Genomic DNA, 22,031 nt, shown 5'->3' on the forward strand with positions numbered 1-22,031 from the left:
AACCCTAACAAAACTCTGAAAAAGCACGTAAAAACGGAGCCCTCCCGCCGGCAAGGGCCGGTATCCATCGCGCCTGCATGGTCTAATCTTAAATTTGGCTCTGAACCCAAAAAAATTCTTTCTTCAATCAAGTATAAAAAACGTCTAGATTTGGTATTTTGCCCCATTGAAAGTGGTTTTTCATACATGGTAGCATAATCACCACTCTGTTTTTTTCTTGACAAAGAAAGGGAGAGTGAGAAAATAGAACAATAAAAGTTTCAGACATTTGCTGAACTATATATTTATTTATTTTAGGAATTTGTTTGTCTATACAAAAAAACTTTGGTAATGAAGAGCTACAGAAAAAATTTGTTTAACACACGTTATCTATCCGTCATTCCGACCTTATCGGGCCAGCTTGGGTCAGTCCCATACTCTCGCAATGGCCGAAACTGCCAGTTCCACGGCGAATAAACAAAACGACAGGTGTGGCGTGAAGAAGCAGAGCAGCAGCAGAGCGACGCCTCCAAAAGCACCCGGTATCCTGGAAAACCAACGGTCTGCGACCACTGTTTTGCTCCGGACCTCCCAGCCTCCCTCCTCTATATAATCTCTTCCCAATCCCACTCTTCCTCTCATCAACACAAGCATCAATCAGCCTTGAGCTCAGTTCATTCACAACCACAAAGTCTGTGCTCTACACTCGACTACTAGCTACTACTCTTCAGTCATCACCTAGTTCAGAATCAACAGATCAGTCAGCGCTGCTGTCTCCACCAGCATAGAGAGGGATCATGGCTGGTGCGGCTAAGGCGTCTTGGATGGTCGCGATGAGCGTCGGTGCAGTGGAGGCGCTTAAGGACCATGCTGGGCTCTGCCGCTGGAACTACGCCCTCAGGTCCATCCACCGGACCGCCAAGGCCAGGGCCAACGTCCGCGGCGGCGTCACGCAGGGCGGCAAGCGGCTTCCAGCCTCTGCTGCGGCGGTGGCGGAGAGGCGGCAAGGGGAGAAGGCCGAGGAAGGGCTGAGGACGGTGATGTACCTCAGCTGCTGGGGTCCCAATTAGAAGCTGCCTACTTGGTAGTACTAGCTAGGCGTCTCTGTGTTTGGTACTATGGCCTGAAACCACGATGCAGAAACTTGGTACTAGCTGGCTTCCCTTGTAAAAACTAGGATGATGATGATGACAAATTTCTGTTACTTCAGTTCATATTGCTCCTCTTGTCTGTTTGTTTTTTAGTTCCCTCGATGAGGAATATGCATTGTTTGCTTTAATTTGGTTTTTTGTTATGTTGATGAGAAATACGAATTGATGCTTTACTTTAGTTTCGGCCATTACCTTGTCTCTGAACCCGGCCATTTGGTCGTATGTCATTACAACTCACAAGGACTTCATTTTTGCCAATTTGCTGAGCGACCGAGTTCATAGCAAACATGCTGTATTTCTTCAGTCTGCAGCACACATGAAGGTGTCATCTGCAGGTGTTGAAGTGACACATTTGATAAATTCCCAGTACTGAAGGTGTCATCAAGCAATACGTTTTGTTTCAGTTTTGCTCGTTGACCTGCCTCCAGTTACTTGGTTACTTGGCCGAGAAGCGACGAGCGGGGAAGGCTGAGGACCGTCATGTACCTCAGCTGCTGGGGTGTTTTCTCCTAGCTCCAGGCTCCAGCCTCTGTTAGAAACCTCTAGCAACAACTTGGCTGGTTAATTCCCTGCCGATTGTAAATACGTATCACGATGATGATGATGAAACCTTTCCCCACTTCGAGTTCACATTATCCTGCTTCAGAAAGGTTTGAATTGCCTTTCGAACTGATCTGTTTGTTTCAAATTCTTTGGGACAATTATTGTTTCGAGTTGGGCACAAGCTTTGCCTGTTGCTCTGTTCGATGGGCAGAGCATTGATCCTGGTCCTCATTTTTCAGCCAGCCTGTATAGATGGTAATCAAACCTTTTTTTTTGTTGCGAATCAGTCTCGTAGGTTCAGTTTTATACACAAATGAATATGATAGTACAGTGGACATGGAGTATGTGAGCTCGAGATCACATGCACCGTTTGCTATAGTAAAATCAAAAATTATTTAAGAAATTCGAAAAAATCTGAATTTTTTTGTCAACAAATATTGGTGTGTGTTTCACTTGCGTGCAAATTTTCGTGATGAAATGACATTTGTGGAGGCTTCGGCAAAAAAGACAAAATCATGCTCGAAAGAAAACTGTTTTTCAAAGCATTTTGGAGCATCGATTTTGTTTTTTTTACCGAGACCTGCATGAATGTCACTTTGTCATGAAATTTTGCACGCATGTGAAAAACACATCAATGTTTGTTGTAAAAAAATTCAGATTTTTTTGAACTTTTTAAGTATTTTTTTCGATTGTACTGTAGCAAAGGGTGAGCTCACAAGAGCACTTTCGATAGTACAATATGCATCTTTCCACTATTCGTGCAACCTCACATGCGTCTTTTTTAAGCGCAGAAACGAAGCATGTGGTGCTGAAAGTGGGAACCATGTGTTGCGCCTCCGGTTTCCCCCTGCAAGCTCTCATACTCGTATGTGGTCTTATTGTCATATCTCCATAACATGAGCCTGAGCCCTGAGGTGATAAGTTTCTCCGGTTAAGTCGGCGCAGAAACTTAAAATATTTGGCTACTGCATTGCAAAGGTGATTGCTTGCTTTAAAAAAAAGTTATACAATTTTCTTAGAAAACTTTCTATCTATTCATCAACTGCCAAGAAGGTAGTACATAGAACAGTAGAAGTAAAATTTACATCCAGGTTCATAGATCATATAACAACGACTACAAGCACTGGAGCAAACCGAAGGCGCGCTGCCGTCGTCGCCCCACCCTCTTCGGAGCGGGGCAAACGTTGTTGTAGTAGACAGTTAGGAAATCGTCGTGTTAAGACCCCATAAGACCAGCGCATTAGACCAGTGACCACCGTCGATGAAGAAAAGTGTAGATTGGAAGGTTCCAATCTACAAACACACAGACGTAGACGAACGAAGACCAGATCCAGGCGGATCCACCGAAGACAAACGCTGACCGGATACCACGAGATCCGCTGGAACACACCTCCACATGCCCTCTGATGACACTTGAAGCATCACCGGGATGGGGGCTAGGCGGTGAGAACCTTATTCCATCTACAAGAAGTCGTCGCCGCCTCGTCTTCTTAAGCATGACACAAACCCTAACAAAACTCTAAAAAGCACCTAAAACGGAGCTCTTCCATCGACAAGGGCCGGTATCCACAACGACTCCATGGCCCAAGGACCATAGGAGATGAGGCAGACTGGTGGCGGCACCGGTGAGAGGCAAAGAAACCTTATATGAGAGTTCTCACGATAGCAGGAGCGAAGAAGAAAAGTTGTACAGTTAAAATTTCTTGGCTTTAGAGCATCTTCAATAGAAGATGTAGAGCATAATTGGTTTGGTGCCCAAAATCGGCATGCCAATGTTTGGTATTGTGCCAAATATTAGCTACTCATTGGTTGGGTAACAAGTTGTCTTGCTTAACTCACATAAAGTTGTCAACATTTGGCAAGTCTTGGTATTGCCAATATTTGGCAATGCCAACATTTGGGTAGCCAAATATTGATATCAAACCAATCATGCTCGTAGATACAAACATAACTAACTTTTACATCATGAAGGCCCAAAAATGCTACTCCAACAGATGATGTAAAATACAACACTTGAAGATGCAAATTTACATCTCCATCTCTTAGGTGATGTAAAACTCTGATCACACGCCAACCGCCGGCCGCCGCTTCATTTCAGTTCCCCCGCCAGCCTCCCTCGCAAGCAATTTCTGGCCGGAAACGTTGTCGCCGCGACCCCGCCGGCCATCCCCGCTGCCCGTCGCACCGCCGTAGCTGCCGAGGACCGCTGATTTGAGTTTGTATTGCTATACTTCCGCCGCCACGCCGCTCGCCCACCGCACCACGCCGCTGTCGCCGCCCCCATTGCTAGATCCGACTGTTCCACCACCCCGCCTCTAGATCCGTTGCCGCTTCGCCGCCACCCCCCCCCCCCACCAAATTGGTTGAATTGGTCGCCTCTCCACCGCCGAATCACTGCCGCGCCGCCACATGATTGGACCCCCTCCTCCCGCTGCCCCACCGCTGCCAGATTCGAGCCGCACACTCGCCGCCAGACTCGACCTTCTCGCGTCGCACGGCCGTCGCCTCGCTACCCCGTCGCGACCAATCTGCCACTCGATTCATAGTCGAGCCGCCTACCATCCGAGCTCCCGTCGTGCACATTCGACCTCCCCACTCTCGTCGCTCGGCCGCCGACGCACTTATTACCACTGCTCCTTCCGGCTCTCGGCGCTCGGCCGCTGACGCTCATGCCGACTATTTTTACATCTTCAAATACATCATCTATTGGAGTTGGACTTTTACATCACGAATATACATCATCGGTTGGAGTTGCCTCTTTTTTGGAGATGTAAAATACACTTTTTTGTGATGTAAATTATACAACACATATTTTTACATCTCCAAATTTGCATCATCTATTGGAGATGCTCTTACATATCACAAGTGGTTATACCTTTTTATTAATTTGCAGGGCCATGGATTATATACTTTTTTTGTATATTTTAAGAAATATATATTTTGCTCCATCAGTTGTCAAAGTATAAAACTACAATGTGGGAAATTTCTGGTCTCCCAAGTGTCAAACGTCTAGATTTGCATCTTGACACATTTATAGTTGTCTTACCATGAAGTTGACGCGATGATTTTGAATACACCGAATTCATAGTATTCCTTAGGGGGGGGGGGGGGGGGTGATTCTCCAACTATTGTTAAATCTTAAATTTGGCTCCGAACGCAAAAAATTCTTTGTCAATCAAGTACAAAAAAAAAATCTTGATTTGGTATTTTGCCCCATTGAAAGTGGTTTTGCATAAATGGTAGCATAATAACCACGATGCTTTTTTCTTGACAAAGCAAGGGAAAGATGAGAAAATGGAACAATAAAGTTTCAGACATTTTCTGAACTATGTATATTTATTTTAGGATTTGTTTGTCTATACAAAAAACTTTGGTAATGAAGAGCTACATAAGAAATTGGTCAAAAGGAACAAATTTGTGAACAATTTTTTATATTTCAAAATGTATTACAATGGACATAATTTTAAAATTGAGGAAATTAAATCTTTTGAATTTTATCAGATTATATGGTTTCTGAATATTTATGATAATTATCTAATTCTAAAATTCATGAAACCTGACCTGATTTTTTTTGTTTTTCCTAAAATGCATTTTTCATTTACCCATTTTTTTAATGTTCTCTTGCAATTTTATTTGCACACTTAGTTACCACATGTGCAAAGCCACCTCTATGGCAACTAAAAAACTGCTTTCTATGAAGCAGTAACTTCAACAATTCTAACGTTTTAGCCTAGAACTGTCGAACAATAGTTCTACGGCATTTCCATGGATGCTATTTCAAGTCTACCTAGACAACCAATGTTCGTACTCCCAAGTCGCAATAAGATTTGATCTGCTTGCTGGATGTTGGCACACATTATCTATCAGTCATTGATCTTATCTGTGGCGGCTTGTTCCAATTCCAGACTGTACCAATGGCCAAAACCGCCATTTCCACGGCGAATAAACAAAACGACATGGCAACGATACGTGTAGCGTGAACAGGCAGAGTAGCTGCAGAGTGAGTCCAAAAGGGAAGCACCCGGTATCCTGGAAAACCAACGTCCTCGACCACTGTTTTGCTCCGGACCTCCCAGCCTCCCTCCTCTATTTAAGCTCCTCCCGGTCTCTCATCATTCATCAACAACACAAGCATCAATCAGCCTTCATCTCAGTTCATTCACAACCATCAACCGCCATCTCAGTTCATTCACAACCACAGGCACTCATACACTCTACACTCTACACTCGACAACTAGCTACTCTACTACTCTTCAGTCATCACCTACTTCAGAGTTTCAGACAACCAGCACACAGAGTGACAGAGAGATCATGGCGGGTGCGGCTAAGGCGTCTTGGACGGTGGCGATGAGCGTGGGCGTGGTGGAGGCCCTCAAGGACCAGGTCGGCCTCTGCCGCTGGAACTACGCCCTCAGATCCATCCACCGGGCAGCCAAGGCTAGGTCCAACGTCCGCGGCGGCGTCTCACAGGGCGCCAAGCAGCTTCCGACCTCTGCTGCGGCGGTGGCCGAGAGGCGGCGAGCGGAGAAGGCCGAGGAAGGGCTGAGAACGGTGATGTACCTCAGCTGCTGGGGTCCCAATTAGAAGCTGCCTACTTGGTAGTACTAGCTAGGCGTCTCTGAGTTTGCTGAAACAACCATGGCCTGAAACCTGTCTGGCTTCCCGTAGAATCCCCCATTGTAAAATACCACCTCTATGATGATGATGATGAAAAATGATGTTACTTGAGCCCATGTCTATTTGCTTATTTATTATCTTGGTGAGGAATATGCATACATGCTCTGTTTTGGTTTCTGCTTACAACCCAAAAAGAACTTACAATACAAGTACACTTAACAAATCGTAGCCAATTGTAACGATCAACAGGTCAAGGACCTAGTGGCAGCACACTGAATAGGTTCAGATCAATTTTTCAGTGTCCAACAAGAGGATCTGGGGATACAGGCACAACAAGAAGAGGGGAGGAGAGCAGGTGAGTTCTATCTCAGTTCTGAATAAATGCACTCCTGGACCCAGACCAATCTTCAGTTACATATACAGTAGGCATCGGCCTCCTACCTAGGCACAGCCAGCTCACCCACACGCAATTTGCTAAACAGACTGGGCTGTCTCCGTTTCCCTTTGATCTTCAGTTAATGCAGTGGCCCGACTCACGGGCGCGACACAAACATGCTTAATTTCTTCAGTCTGCAACACTTTAAAATGGCACACAGGATGAATCCTCGTATCTGTACTCAAGGTGTCATCAAGCAACCAATCCATTTAGTACTTATCAGTTTTGTTGGTGGACCTGCCTTCGGACAAACGAGAAGTACTTCGAATTGGTTGATAGTACTTCTTTTCTTCTTCTTTTTTTGCGTATAGGTTGAAGAAAGTACTTTCTGTGGCTCCAGTCGACCTGATGTGCGACGAGCACGAATATATTTTGAATTTCTTTGTTGTATATTCGCTAGACTCACACAATAGTATGTAGTAATTCAACTAAACATATGATACAGCTCCAGATTAGACCACATGTCCACATTAATAAGTAAACGTGCTTTTTGGTCACAACTATCACTGAAAATATCATATGGAAATCAACATTCGGTGGAACCGATGAAAACCACATGAAAATGATGTTTTGAAGTATCAAAATCTCGAAAAATTATGGGATGTTAAGAGAGTGATGTTCTATTGCGGTATAAAAAAAATCTCAAAAAATTATGGGATGTTAAGAGAGTGATGTTCTATTGCCTTGCAAAATTTCAAGTTCAAACACATTACAAGATATGAGCTACGAAGAAAAACAAAATCAGCATTGAATAGTGCTGAACAGTAACATCGCTATTCATTGCTGAATTTGTCCTTTTCATAGCTCGCATCCTGAAATGTGTTTTAACTTGAAACTTTACATGACGATAGATAATCATCCTCTTAATATTTCACATTTTTCAGAATTTTTTGAATCGTTCAAACATGGTTTCCATGAAATTTTCTTTGAATGTTGGTTTTCGTATGATATTCTCCCATCATAGAGTGAGGCACATCAAAGTTACTCCGTATCTTTCTAGGGCCATGAAACCAAAAGAGAAGAAAACAAATATAATCAGACATTCAGTTAATAGGTACAATCGGGTGCACAGTAGTTCCTTCCAATTAATAAGCTGATCGATATAAGATAAAGAATACTTACAACTAAGACAAACAAATTGTCCTCCCCAAACTTGTACTAAGATATTTGTTAGCCGCTTATATTATAGAACTCTATAGGAAAATATTCAACAGTAATAACATAGACACATAAATAAAATTATTTTGTATATTAATGCTCATCTAATTTTTCTCTTATATGGATGGAATTTAACTTACTTAAATGTCCCACACATATTTGGAAAAAATAAGTTCTACTACAAATTGGAGTTGGTTTGTTATTATAGTAATCTCAATATTTTTTTAATAATATTTAACTCTAAGTTACTACTTGGGGTTCAGGCTGTTAGGTATAGTAGACAAATTTTTTTAAATGTTGTACTCTCTCCAATAAAAAAATGTCTTAAAGTAAAACTACGACACTTATTTTGAATTGGAAGGAGTATCAACTTAAAACAAAATTATGTATAGCAAATTTAATATGTAAAATAAATAAAAGTGTTTGGTATAAATAAGTTATCCCGACAGACGACGAGGATGCCGGCCATGGCGTCCCGACGAACGACAAGGTTGGTGACGCCCATGGCGATGGACCGAGCAGAAGTGGAGGCCAACCGGACGGAGGGGGTGGGGGCATCGCGCCGTGCGCCAGCGTTGGCTTGTCAAAAAGACCCAAAGATGAAGACCATGGCGCCGTGTCGTGCGAATGTAGAGGCATCGGGGGCTACGTCAGTGCTGCACAATGATCGGGACTGTGCGTCTGCAACGATGGTGATGGCATTCCAAAGGGATGCCCATCTGAGATGGGGCCGTCTGGTTGTGGTGGTGAACCTGCGGCGGTCGGCCCATCTGGGTGTGGTGGTACTACGGTGGTCGGCCCGTCTGGGCGTGGCGGTGCTCGGCCCGTCTGGCCCTGGTGTTGAGGGTGCTGAGAGTTGGCGGAAATGACTGACCATGGTGGTGGAGGAGGCCATGGTCTTGACCGTACTGAAAGTGCGGGGCAGCTGGTTGAATCTGCGGTGGGGGAAGAGGTGGCGGTAGTGGAAGGATTCGGTCTTGAAAGCGTTGGGCCGGGAAAATCGGTGGCGGGGGCGGGAAGTCGGTACATGGGTGAGCAGGGTGGAGGCATGGGGGACGCGGATGCGTCATAGGACTGGCCGGTGGCTATCACATGGCTGCCGATGTGGGAGGAAAAGCTCAAAGGTTGGAAGATTTTGGACTGGGGTTTTGTGAATGGATCCCCACACCACAGGGATGCATGCGTCTTTGAAGCGTCCGGGGAGTGGGTGCACGGAGCCAGACAGTGTAGCAAACGAGATACGAGGTCAAAAGGCTGGCTACTTTTCCTTTGCTTTGGGAAGGGTAAAAGCATTGCTAATACTGGATGGTATCTTCTTCTACCACTCTGTCTGTACTCGGCTTTTACCGTAGAGCATTCAAAGTACATCTCTGTAAATAACCTCCTCTTAGTCCCACACTTCCTCTCATCAACACAAGCATCAACCAGTCCTGATCTCAATCCATTCGTAACCACAAAGTCCATGCTCCACCAAGCATCACATAGTTCAGACTTCAACGAATCAGTTAGTGGTGTCGTCTCCACCCACACACAGAGGGATCATGGCGGGTGGGGCAAAGGTGTCTTGGATGGTGGTGATGAGGTTCGGCGTGGTGGAGGCGCTCAAGGACCAGGCCGGGCTCTGCCGCTGGAACTACACCCTCAGATCCATCCACTGGGTAGCCAAGGCCAGGGCCAATGTCCGCGGAGGCGTCTCGCAGGGTGCCAAGCAGCTTCGAGCCTCTGCGGTGGTGGTGGCGGTGGCGAAGAGGCGGCGAGCGGAGAAGGCGAGGAGGGGCTGAGGACGGTGATGCACCTCAACTGCTGGGGTCCCAATTAGGAGCTGCAACTTGGTACTAGTAGCTAGGCATGCCTTTGTTTGCTGCAACAACCATGGCCAACCTGGCTGGCTGCCTGTGGAATCTCCCATTGCAAAATACCACGATGATGATGATGATAAAAAATGATGTTACTTTGAGTCCATGTCTATTTGCTCATTGATTATCTTGGTGATTAGTGAGGAATATCCATACATGCTCTGATTTGGTTTCTTCTTACGACTTGCGTGTTGTTCTGTTATCTCTCATACCGGAACTCAGCCTTTTGGTCATATGGGAAAAAGAACTTACAAGTACACTTAATATGCGTGATGAGTTCGTAGCAAATTGTACTTAATCAGTATCAGTTTTGTTGGTGAGCCTGCCTTCGGTTGCTTTGTTAGTCCAAAACAAGACCAAACGAGAAGTACTTTGAATTGGTTGAAAGTACTTTCTGTGGCTCCAGTCGACCTGATGTGTGATGAGGTCGTGGAGATTATGTTTTGAATTTCTTTGTTGTATATTCGCTAAACTGACACAGTAGTAATTCAACTAAACATGATATAGCTCCAGGTTAGACCACATTAATAATAAGTAAATGTGCTTTCTGATCAGAGCAATCACAGAGTGAGGCGCATCTTTGTAGTTTCCACTGAAAGACCAGCAATTTGGATTTTGCCCTAGGGCCATAAAACACAAAGAAAAGAAAAAATAAATAAAAGCAGACTTTCAGATAATAGGTACAATCGGGTGCACAGTAGTTCCTTCCTTCCAATTAATTAAGTAGATTGATATAAGATAAAAAATATTCAAAGGTAATAAAGTTTTACTAAGATATTTGTTAGCTGCTTATATTATAGAACTCTATCGCAAAATATTCAAAGGTAATAAGATAGACGCATAAATAAAATTATTTTGTTTATGAATGCTAATTTTATTTTTTTTCTCTGATAAGGATGGAATTAACTTACTTAAATGTCCCAAACATATTAGGAAAAAATAATATAAGTTTTAGAACAAAATGGAGTTGGTTTGTCATTATAGCAATTTCAATGGTATTTTTTGTTGATAAATGTTAACTCTAAGTTACCACTTGCGGTTTATGTTGTTAGGTACAATTTTTTTGTTTTTTAAAAATCAATTTAAAATGAAATTATGTATAGAAAGTATGATATATATATATATATATATAAGAAATTAAAAATGTTTAGTATAAATAAGTTATAACAATTGGCGAAACACAATCAAGTTTTGTGGAGGGCGACGTACGACAACATTGCTCAATTAGTTTATTCTTATTGGTCATTATGTACGGGAGGTATGAATCGTCATCGGAGACTCGAGGCGATCAACCATGCTTACCCCAATGGTGAATCTGGCTCTAGCGATAATCATATTTCTAAACGGCATGGACAATTAAAATTGATCATTCTAATCGATTGTTTATGCTTTCACCATGTTTTGCGATTTTTATCTTATTATGTGTTGACCTTAGTATGTCATCATTGTTATCTTCAACACTATCTAAAAAGATGTAATATTCCATCTCACATTTTACATCTTCTCTTTCGTACGACCTCCCACATCTCTGCACCCCCACATCGTCTGCCTTTTTTTGTACATATCCGCTTTATTTTCGTGTGACTCTCATTCTTGGTTCAGGACGCAACCCACCACAATCGATCGCTACTGACGCCTCCCTCACCCTTCTTAGAGCATCTCTAGCAGACCCCGTATAATGCCGACCCGCATAACGCTTTTACAGTTCGAGGAAGATCTGTTTTGCGGGGTGAAATCATGCGCTGCAGAATAAACCCGTATATGAAACTATAAATTTTTTAAAAAAGCTTTTGGGGGAGAAATTACAACCACACTGATCATTCATAGTTCATTATATACTACATAGATCATACATACTAAATATACTGCATTCTACTACTAGAGGGGGGGGATCTGCGGGCTCGCGGCGGCTACCAAAATGGACGAGCTCGCGACGGCGAGGCTGACACGGTGAAGGACCTCAGTCGTCGGTCAGTTCTCCTCATCGGAGCTGACGAGGTCGATGTACATCTTCTCCTGCTCCTCGTTAACGCGCCGCCACTCATCGTCCTTATCATTCACGGCGAGGTTGGCCGCGACCGCCTGCTTGAAAAGGAGCTCTTGGATCTCCTCGTCGTGGCGGCGGCGCTCCTCCTCCTCTTGCAAGCTCCGTGCGGCAATCGCGTCCGCGACCGCCTCGACATCATTGCTGACGTAATCTTCGGGACCGATGAGGCCTCCGCGCGGGATCTCCTCCGGCTCCCGCTTGACGGTGTCCTCCCGTGCCGGTGGTCATACTCCTCCGTCTCGCGACGGAGGAGCCTTGACGGCGGCTCGAGGCCTTGCTTGGTCCACTTCCTGGCCGCACGCTTCCTCGCGCCGTCCGCGTGGACACACTGCTCGCGCTCGGGGTCGTCGCCCCCGCCGGAGCTGCGGCCGAAGCTCCACATACAGCCCCACATGACGTCTGGAGGCGGAAAGGCTCACCGAAGGTGAGAAATGCGACGGAGGCTGTGGGGAATCGCAGGGAAACGCGGCGGCGGGCGGCGGGGGGGGGGGGGGGGGGGGGTAGGGTTTCGACCCGTATCTGCCCCGCAAACCCGTAGTTATACGGCTTCGGGGGCACTACTAGGGAAAAGCTTAGCAGTAGCGCGGGTCAGATGTCTATCAGTAGCGCGGGTGGGCGCGCTACTGATAAGGCGCGACAGCTAACTTTTAGCAGTACCGTGCTTTCGCGCTACTACTAAGTTTACTTAGTAGTAGCGTTCCTCAGTAAACGCGCTACTGCTAATAGCAGCAGCGCCTCTATAGTCGCACTACTGCTAACTTTTCCTGTATTTTTATGCAGCATATTGGCGTTGTATTTATACTACTTTTATACAGTAGTCTCATCATATGATTTTATAATCATGATGAGTTACTATATATATACAGTAGTCTCTTTCACCCACTAATATATATAATAACTCATCATGCTCATATAACAGTAAGCATCATCATCATTAATAACAACTACTCATCGTTATCATAATAAAAAGTCATACTCCTCATCAACATAGTCATCTAATAACTCATCATCGTTATCAGAATAACAAGTCATACTCATCATCATCATAGTCATCTAATAACACATCATCGTTACCATAATAACAAGTCATACTCATCATCATCATAGTCATCTAATAACTCATCATCGTTATCATAATAACTAGTCATACTCATCATCATTATAGTCATCTAACCAACCCTACTTAATTGTTTTTAGCACATGCTCATGAGTATCAACTAGGAGCTACTACCCTCTCTAAGGTAAAATTGCATAAAACAAGATAGGCCCTGACGCTCCATTATGGAGAATGAAGATTATCCTATCTTCAATTCTCGCGCTTCGCACAATGTTGCTTCCAAGTAGCTCCCTATGATTTTCCATACATTTTTTTCATTCTTTGATTATCATGTCTTCATCGGTTTTAGAAATCCGGTATGAACAATGGTGAAGCCTAGGCAGACTTGGTCGTAAGCTAGTAACATCAAGGTGACCTTTCGGAAACATCAGATCAGGCACACAATCCTTCGGGATTTTCTGTTGAAAAACATAATAATAACATCGTAGTTAGTAATGTAGTTTAGCTTTAGAAGAATATATGCAAAAGATGCATGGATGTCGTAATAGTAAATAATCTTACCATGCCATCTCCATGGATGTTACCGTAGTTCAACACGTGCACTAGCTAGTGGCACGTATTGACCATAATATGTAGGAGTTTCATAATTGATATTATAATTCTCAACATCAATAATGAATGAGATAAGATGATCTTTCTCCTCATGAGTTAATTCAGCGTCATCAGTGTAGTAGGTTCTGTCTACCATCTTCCGTACATTTTTTTAATAATGAAAATAAGCTGTCAACGGAAATAAGTTGTCGACTATTTTGAAATAAACAATATAAATTACTTAATAAGTATGTTTGAGAAACTTACATAGAGGTAGAAGTGGAAGCGTATCAACAAGGACCCAAATGTCAATATTCTCTTCGTCGATGTCATCTTCAGGATCACCAAGATTGAAGGTGACATGCATACCCTCCTGAAAATCATACGCCTTGCACAATGCTTGTTGGGAAACGTAGCATGCAATTTCAAAAATTTCTACGCACACGCAATGATCTATCCATGGAGATGCATAGCAACAAGGGGGAGAGTGTCTACGTACCCTCGTAGACCGTAAGCGGAAACGTTTCACGACGCGGTTGATGTAGTTGAACTTCTTCGCGCTCCAACCGATCAAGTACCGAACGCACGGCACCTCCGTGTTCTGCACACGTTCAGCTCGGTGACGTCCCTCGCCTTTTTGATCCAACAAGACGTCGAGGTAGTAGATGAGTTCCGTCAACACGATGGTGATGATGAAGTGATCCTCGCAGGGCTTCGCCTAAGCACCACGAAGATATGACCGAGCGTGTAAACTGTGGAGTGGGGCGCCACACACGGCTAAGCAATTGTCTGGGGCGTGCTAGGCGCCCCCTTCCTCATATATATATATAGGTGGGAGGGAGGGAGGAGCAGCCATAGGAGGCGCCTAAGTAGGAGGAATCCTACTTGGAGTCCCTCCCAAGCCGCGCGCCTCCCTGCCATATATAACCGAGGGGGGAGGAAATAGGAATCCTAATCCACACTTTCCTTGCCCTCCCCTCTTTCCTTTTCCTCCTCATAGGGCTGGCCTCTATAGGGGCGCACCAGGGCTGGTGTGTTCCCTCACTTGGGCCATAAGGCCCATATCTTTGCCGGGGGTGCCCGAAACTCCTTTCCAGTAACCCGATAAGTACCCAGTACCCTCCGGAACACTTTCGGTGTCCGAATACCCATCGTCCTATGTATCAATCTTTACCTCTCGACCATTTTGAGACTCCTCGTCATGTCCATGATCTCATCCGGGACTCCGAACAACATTTGGTCACCAAATCACATAACGCATATAATACTATAGTCAACGAACGTTAAGCGTGCGGACCCTATGGGTTTGACAACTATGTAGACATGACCGAGACGCCTCTCCATGTTGGGGAACGTAGTAATTTCAAAAAGATTCCTACGCACACACAAGATCATGGTGATGCATAGCAATGAGAGGGGAGAGTATGTCTACGTACCCTCGTAGACCGAAAGCGGAAGCGTTTATCAACGCGGGTGATGTAGTCGTACACGTTCACGATCCGTCCCGATCAAGTACCGAACGTACGACACCTCCGCGTTCAGCACACGTTCAGCTTGATGACGTCCTCGCCTTCTTGATCCAGCAAGAGGGGCGAAGTAGTAGATGAGTTCCGACACCACGACGGCGTGGTGACGATGTTGGTGAAGAACAATCTCCGCAGGGCTTCGCCTAAGCACTATAAAAACTATTACGGAGGATAAACTAGAGGGGACGAGGTTGCCGGCACATGGCTTGGTGTTTCTTGATGTGTCTTGGGTGCTAGCCCTACCCCTCTATTTATATGTTGAGCCTTGGGGTCAAAACTTGGAGTAAAAGCCTCCACAAAGTCGGTTTCACCCAAAAGGCAAGAGTCCTTCTCGGACTCCAGGGCCAGACGCCAGGGTTCCCGGCGTCTGGACCCAGACGCCTGGGACCCTGGCGTCTGGCCCCTGGACTCTGCAAAACTTTCTTTTGCGCTTTCCAAAAACCTTATGGGCTTCCCCTTTGGCCCAAATAAAGTGTTCTCGTACCCAAACATTTCGGGAAACATCCGGAACCCCTTCCAGTGAATTCGGGAACCCTTTGGGTGACCAAACACTATTATCCCATATATCAAGCTTTATCTTCGGACCATTCCGAAGTTCCTCGTCATGTCCGTGATCTTATCCGGAACTCCGACCAACATTCGGTTACCAACATACATAACTCATAAATACTATATCGTCAACGAACGTTAAGCGTGCGGATCCTACGGGTTCGAGAACTATGTAGACATGACCGAGACACTTCTCTGGTCAATAACCAATAGCAGAACATGGATGCCCATATTGGCTCCTACATATTCTACGAAGATCTTTATCGGTCAAACCGCATAACAACATACGTTGTTCCCTTTGTCATCGATATGTTACTTGCCCGAGATTCAATCGTCGGTATCTCAATACCTAGTTCAATCTCGTTACCGGCAAGTGTCTTTACTCGTTCGTAATGCATCATCCCGCAACTAACTTATTAGTTACATTGCTTGCAAGGCTTATAGTGATGTGCATTATCGAGAGGGCCCAGAGATACCTCTCCGACAATCGGAGTGACAAATCCTAATATCGATCTACGCCAACTCAACAAGTACCATCGGAGACACCTGTAGAGCACCTTTATAATCACCCAGTTACGTTGTGACGTTTGGTAGCACACAAAGTGTTCCTCCGGTAATCGGGAGTTGCATAATCTCATAGTCATAGGAACATGTATAAGTCATGAAGAAAGCAATAGCAGTAAACTAAAACGATCAAGTGCTAAGCTAACGGAATGGGTCAAGTCAATCACATCATTCTCCTAATGATGTGATCCCGTTTATCAAATGACAACTCATGTCTATGGTTTAGGAAACATAACCATCTTTGATCAACGGGCTAGTCAAGTAGAGGCATACTAGTGACACTCTGTTTGTCTATGTATTCACACATGTATTATGTTTTCGGTTAATACAATTCTAGCATGAATAATAAACATTTATAATGAAATAAGGAAATAAATAATAACTTTATTATTGCCTCTAGGACATATTTTACTTCAGTTTCCCACTTGCACTAGAGTCAATAATCTAGTTCACATCTTTATGTGATCAGTTCACATCTCCATGTGACTAATACCCAAAAGGTTTTATTAGAGTCAATAATCTAGTTCACATCGCTATGTGATTAACACCCAAAGAGTGATCATGTTTTGCTTGTGAGAAAAGTTTAGTCTACGGGTCTGCAATATTCAGATCCGTGTGTATTTCGCAAATTTCTATGTCTACAATACTCTGCATGAAGCTACTCTATCTTATTGCTCCTACTTTCAATATGTATCTAGATCGAGACTTAGAGTCATCTAGATCGACGTAACTCTTTATGACGAACTCTTTTATCACCTCCATAACCGAGAAATATTTCCTTAGTTTTCTAAAGATAATTTTGACCGCTGTCCAGTGATCTACTCCTAAATCACTATTGTACTCCCTTGCTAGAAAAATGCTAAGGCCAGTTATCTCTTTTAACACTAAGCATCAGGCAGCCAAGGCCAGCGCCAACGTCCGTGGCGCCGTCTCGCAGGGCGCCAGGCAGCTTCCGGCCTTTGCGGCGGCGGTGGCCGAGAAGCAGCGAGCGGAGAAGGCCGAGGAAGGGCTGAGGACGGTGATGTACCTCAGCTGTTGGGGTCCAAATTAGCAGCTGCAACTTAGTGCTAGCTAGGCGTGTGTGTGTTTGCTGCAACAACCATGGCCTGAAACCACGATGTAAAAACTCGGTATTAGCTGGCTTCCTGTGGAACCCCCCGTCGTAAAAACCACAATGATGATGACAAATTTCTGTTACTTCAGTTATCTGCTTGCCTTTTTGTTATCTTGATGAGAAATACGAATTGATGCTTTACTTTAGTTTTGGCTATTCCCTTGTCTTTGAACCCGGCCTTTTGGTCGTATGTCATTACAACTCACAAGGACTTCATTTTTGCCGATCTACTGAGCGACTGAGTTCATGGCAAACATGCTGTATTTCTTCAGTCTGCAGCACACAGAAAGGTGTCATCTGCAGGTGTTGAAGTGACACACATGATAAATTCCCAATACTGAAGGTGTCATCAAGCAATCCGTTTTGTTTCAGTTTTGCTCGTTGACCTGCCTCCAGTTACTTGGTTCGTCCACATTAAATACTAGTTAACTGATCCTTACCATCGGGAGGGTTTCTGATCAGAGCTATAGGAAGAGCCAAAAAGGCAGGTCACGTGTTTTTCTTTCTAACTTTCCTAGGGTCATGCAGGCAGATGAATTGGCTTTTGAACAAGAGGAGTTCCCATACGTTTTGAGTGCCACGAGTTTTTCTTTTGAACCATGTTAACCTCTTTCCATTAATACAACAGTGTCGGTATCAGCATAGTATCAATACCACGAGTTTCTCGGAAGTAACCAACATGTATTTATATTATTAGTAATAAACAATAATCAAGATGTTTGCCTGAAGCGCACACATGGATGACTCCGGTGTCTCCTCCATCTGACGTTGACACGAAGCTCACACGGCCCCTGGTATGGTGGAAACCATGTCTTCCTGCGTGCGCGTCACCCCTATCTAATCTTATCTCTCTGCCTTGTCTGGTCGTAACGGACAAAACCAAGGCCCAATGTGCCGGAACGAGAGCGACGGCTGCGGCGCAAGCAAGCAAAAGTGCTCGCCTGGGAGCCGGAGCACCCGGTATCTAGAAAACCAGGGCCCGCGGCAGCCTGTTTAGCTCGGGCTCTCTTGTATATAATCCCGGACCACTACCACTCTTCCTCCCATCAGCACGGACAAGCATCGGCTTCAGTGAGACAGTTCAAGAAATCAACTCCTTCTTTCAGTACCACAACTTCGCAAGTCCACTACTACTATACACAAGGATTCAGTATCCTTGCCAGCAGCCAGGCAAGGACAAGGAGGAGGAGAAGAGATGGCTGCTCAGGCGAAGGCTTCGTGGATGGTGGCCATGAGCGTGGGCGCGGTGGAGGCGCTCAAGGACCAAGCCGGGCTCTGCCGCTGGAACTACGCACTCGGGTCCATCCACCGAGCTGCCAAGGCCAACGTCCGCGGTGGTGTCTCGCAGGGCACCAAGCATCTTCCGGTCTCCGCGCCGACGGTGACGGAGAAGGCCGAGGAGGGGCTGAGGACGGTGATGTACCTCAGCTGCTGGGGCCCAAATTAGGAGTAGTAGTATCTTAGGGGTGTTGTGTTCGTTGCAGCTTGTGCGTATGTGACAACCCGATGATCGATTGTAAATACAGCACGATGATGATGATGAAAATTTCGGCTATGAGTTTATATCACCCTCCTTGTCCATGTGCTTCTATGACTGTCTTTTGAAAGGCCAAAGGTTGATGTTTGTCAAGAGAGGACCTGTTCAGTTACATGGGGAGCGCAACTCAGCAAAACGAGGCATACAGAAAACAGAGGAACTTCAGCTGCCTATACCGAACAGCCAAACTCTGAAGAAAGGATAGAACAGGGGAGTTGGATCTCGGCGATACACCCGGCTGCCCTCCAAGATTTCACATCTTCTTTGATCAAATTCGAACACCTCCGGGTCACTGCAAGCGGTGGCTGTTAGAGATTATAGCTTTGTGTACTTTGATGGAGTCGACCTGCTGGATGTGCTTCTAATTTTTGTTAGTAAACATTGACAAAAGTTTTGATTGCTTGCTAAGTTTCATCATGGCATGACATTGTTGGAAGACGTGGAAAAAACAAAATCGATGCTCGAAAATTCTTTTGAAAATAACCTTCTCGAAGCATCAATTTTATTTGTCAAAACTGCCACTACTGGGAGCAGTCCCTCTGCACCGGGACGATAATGAGAGGTGCGGTGTACACAAGTGAAAGACCCCGAAAGCACTGGGGGATCCTGGAAAAGGAGAAACAACGTCCGTCTCCCACTCTTCCTTTCATCAACACAACCAGTCAATTCTTCACTTACTCAACAAATTCTTTTTTTAGGGACACTTAACGGATTCTACCCTCCACAGTAGAGAAGCAGCTTCCGGCGGCCGCCGCCACAGTAGAGAAGCGGCAAGCGGAGAAGGCCGAGAAAGGGTCGAGGACCGTCCTAATGGTGATGTAAACGGTCTTATATTAGTTTACACAGGAAGTGCTAGTTAGCAAGAGGTGTTTCTAAAGTTCTGCTAGCTCCAGCCTCAAGCAACAACCATGCCGTGTGACTGTTTAATTCCCTCCCGATTGTAAATATGTCTCACCATGATGATAATGATGAAATCTTACCCCACTTTGAGTTCACATTACCTGATTCAAAAAAATAAGGTTTGCATTGCCCTTCAAACAGCTCTTTTGCTTAGTATTCTTTTGGAAGATTATTGCTTGGAGTTGGTCACAAGCTTTGCCTGTTGCTCTGTTCTGTTCGCTACTTCGACAGGCAGAGCAAAAGCAGAGACCCGAAAAATTGATCCTGATCCATAAGTTTCCTGCCAGCCTACAAATGATAATAAAAACTGTAAATCATCAGAGGAAAACTAAAATAAAATAAAGCGGAACATAATGAATCATGGTAGGCAAGAAAAATGAGCAAAATCGGTGCCCCTTGTTCTCCTCTTTACATGTCAGATGTGGTCAGTGCCTTTTTTAATTGGCAGGGCCATGTATCTTTTTTTTGTATATTTTAAGAACTATATATTTTGCTACATCAATTGTCAAAGTATAAAACTACAATGTTGGAAATTTCTGGTCTCCAAGTGTCAAATTGTCTATTTGTATCTAGACACATTTATAGTTGTCTTACCATCATGTTGGCCCGACGATTTTGCATACACAAAATTCATATTATTCCTTATGGGGAAATATGGCTCTTCAACCTTTATCAACCCTTAAATTTGGCTCCGCGTCTCCAATGAAAAAATTATTTGTCCATAAAGTGTCGAAACCTCTAGATTTTGTATTATGACCCCATTGAAAGTGATTTTGCAAACATCATAGCATACTCACCACAATGCTTTTTTGACAAAGCATGTGAAAGATGGGAAAATAGAAGAATAAAAACTTTAGACATTTGCTGAACAATATATGTTTATTTATGATTTTTTTTCTATAAAATACTTGGAAATGAAGAGCAGTGGAAAGAAATGGTCGAAAGGAATAAATTTGCGGACAACCTTTTATACTTCAAAATGTATTGAAACTAAGAAATATTTAAATTTGAAGAAATAAATTCAGAAAATTAAATCTTTTGAATTTTATCAGATTACATGATTTCCTGAATATTTATGATAACTACCCAATTCCAAATTCTAACATTTTACCCGATTTTTTATGTTTTCTAAAATGTATTTTCTTTTACCCATTTTATTCATGTTCTCTTCCAATTTTACTTGCACACTTAGTTACTACGTGTGCAAAACCACCTCTATGGCTACTACAAAATTGCTTTATATGAAGCAGTAACTTCGACAATTCTCACATTTTTTAGCCTACGAACAATAGTTCTACAGTATTTCCATGGATTCTATTTCTAAGACAACTAATATTAGTACTCGCAAGTCGCAATAACATTTGAATATCTACACACATTACCTATCCGTCATTCATATCTTATCTCTGTCGGCTTGTGCCAATCCCAGACTCTCTCGCAATGGCCAAAACCACCGCTTCCACAGGGAATAAACAAAACGGCACGACAGCGATAGTTGCGGCGTGAAGAAGCAGAGTAGTAGCAGAGTGATGACTCCGGAGGCACCCGGGTTCGTTGAAAAACCAATGTCCGCGTCCACTGTTTTGCTCCGGACCTCCCAGCCCTCCTCGTGTATATAATCTCATCCCAGCCCCGCTCTCCCTCTCATCAACACAAGCATCAATCAGCCTTCATCTCAGTTCATTCACAATCACAAAGTCCACACTCTACACTCGACAACTACTCTTCAGTCATCACCTACTTCGGAGTTTCAGACCAGCAGCACAGAGAGAGATCATGGCGGGCGCTGCTAAGGCGTCTTGGATGGTGGCGATGAGCGTGGGCGCGGTGGAGGCGCTCAAGGACCAGGTCGGCCTCTGCCGCTGGAACTACGCCCTCAAATACATCCATCGGGCAGCCAAGGCCAGGGCTAACGTCTGCGGGGGCGTCTCGCAGGGCGCCAAGCAGCTTCCAGCCTCTGCTGCGGCGGTGGCGGAGAGGCGGCAAGGGGAGAAGGCCGAGGAAGGGCTGAGGACGGTGATGTACCTCAGCTGCTGGGGTCCCAATTAGAAGCTGCCTACTTGGTAGTACTAGCTAGGCGTCTCTGTGTTTGGTACTATGGCCTGAAACCACGATGCAGAAACTTGGTACTAGCTGGCTTCCCTTGTAAAAACTAGGATGATGATGATGACAAATTTCTGTTACTTCAGTTCATATTGCTCCTCTTGTCTGTTTGTTTTTTAGTTCCCTCGATGAGGAATATGCATTGTTTGCTTTAATTTGGTTTCACCTTACAGCTATTCCGTTATCTCTGAACCCGGCCTTTGATCGTATGGCATTACAACTTACAAGTACTTCATGTTCCTACTTCCTAGCAAACATGCTGAATTTCTTCAGTCTGCAGCACACATGAAGGTGTTATCTGCA

General features: G+C 44.5%; 5 protein-coding genes across 12 annotated transcripts; all 5 read left to right on the forward strand.

The window, feature by feature from the left end:
* The first annotated feature begins 532 nt into the window (after positions 1-532).
* LOC125540179 (uncharacterized) lies at positions 533-1,193 on the forward strand. The gene has a single exon (XM_048703767.2). It carries the CDS (start codon positions 777-779, stop codon positions 1,047-1,049), a length of 273 nt encoding a protein of 90 aa, XP_048559724.2. The 5' UTR covers positions 533-776; the 3' UTR covers positions 1,050-1,193.
* A 4,648-nt stretch (positions 1,194-5,841) lies between these two features.
* Positions 5,842-6,401, forward strand: LOC125540178 (uncharacterized). Its single transcript, XM_048703766.2, has one exon. The coding sequence runs from the start codon at positions 5,985-5,987 to the stop codon at positions 6,255-6,257; it is 273 nt and encodes a 90-aa protein (XP_048559723.1). The 5' UTR covers positions 5,842-5,984; the 3' UTR covers positions 6,258-6,401.
* Positions 6,402-9,425: 3,024 nt separating this feature from the next.
* LOC147987315 (uncharacterized) lies at positions 9,426-17,231 on the forward strand. Of its 8 annotated transcripts, none has more exons than XM_087540300.1 (2): positions 9,426-9,623; positions 17,054-17,231. In XM_087540300.1, exons 1-2 carry the CDS (start codon positions 9,426-9,428, stop codon positions 17,123-17,125), a joined length of 270 nt encoding a protein of 89 aa, XP_087396426.1. In that variant the 3' UTR covers positions 17,126-17,231. The 8 variants fall into 8 exon arrangements, with proteins under 8 accessions (XP_087396426.1, XP_087396424.1, XP_087396421.1 ...); XM_087540298.1 differs by having other exon boundaries at positions 9,426-9,592; positions 17,020-17,231; XM_087540295.1 differs by having other exon boundaries at positions 9,426-9,575; positions 16,979-17,231.
* A 973-nt stretch (positions 17,232-18,204) lies between these two features.
* Positions 18,205-18,756, forward strand: LOC125540181 (uncharacterized). The gene has a single exon (XM_048703768.2). It carries the CDS (start codon positions 18,384-18,386, stop codon positions 18,633-18,635), a length of 252 nt encoding a protein of 83 aa, XP_048559725.2. The 5' UTR covers positions 18,205-18,383; the 3' UTR covers positions 18,636-18,756.
* Positions 18,757-21,250: 2,494 nt separating this feature from the next.
* On the forward strand, positions 21,251-21,818 carry LOC125540177 (uncharacterized). The gene has a single exon (XM_048703765.2). The coding sequence runs from the start codon at positions 21,402-21,404 to the stop codon at positions 21,672-21,674; it is 273 nt and encodes a 90-aa protein (XP_048559722.2). The 5' UTR covers positions 21,251-21,401; the 3' UTR covers positions 21,675-21,818.
* The last annotated feature ends 213 nt before the right edge of the window (positions 21,819-22,031 follow it).

This window comes from Triticum urartu, chromosome 2A, assembly GCF_056163025.1.
Source record: "Triticum urartu cultivar PI428250 chromosome 2A, HENAU_Tu73, whole genome shotgun sequence".
Classification (NCBI taxonomy): domain Eukaryota; kingdom Viridiplantae; phylum Streptophyta; class Magnoliopsida; order Poales; family Poaceae; genus Triticum; species Triticum urartu.

Coding starts and splice junctions, on each gene's coding strand:
- LOC125540179 (XM_048703767.2), top strand. CDS start 777: ATGGCTGGTGCGGCTAAGGCGTCTTGGATGGTCGCGATGAGCGTCGGT.
- LOC125540178 (XM_048703766.2), top strand. CDS start 5,985: ATGGCGGGTGCGGCTAAGGCGTCTTGGACGGTGGCGATGAGCGTGGGC.
- LOC147987315 (XM_087540295.1), top strand. CDS start 9,426: ATGGCGGGTGGGGCAAAGGTGTCTTGGATGGTGGTGATGAGGTTCGGC. Junction 9,576..16,978: donor GGGCCAATGTCCGCGGAGGC/GTCTCGCAGGGT, acceptor CAGGCAGCCAAG/GCCAGCGCCAACGTCCGTGG.
- LOC125540181 (XM_048703768.2), top strand. CDS start 18,384: ATGGCTGCTCAGGCGAAGGCTTCGTGGATGGTGGCCATGAGCGTGGGC.
- LOC125540177 (XM_048703765.2), top strand. CDS start 21,402: ATGGCGGGCGCTGCTAAGGCGTCTTGGATGGTGGCGATGAGCGTGGGC.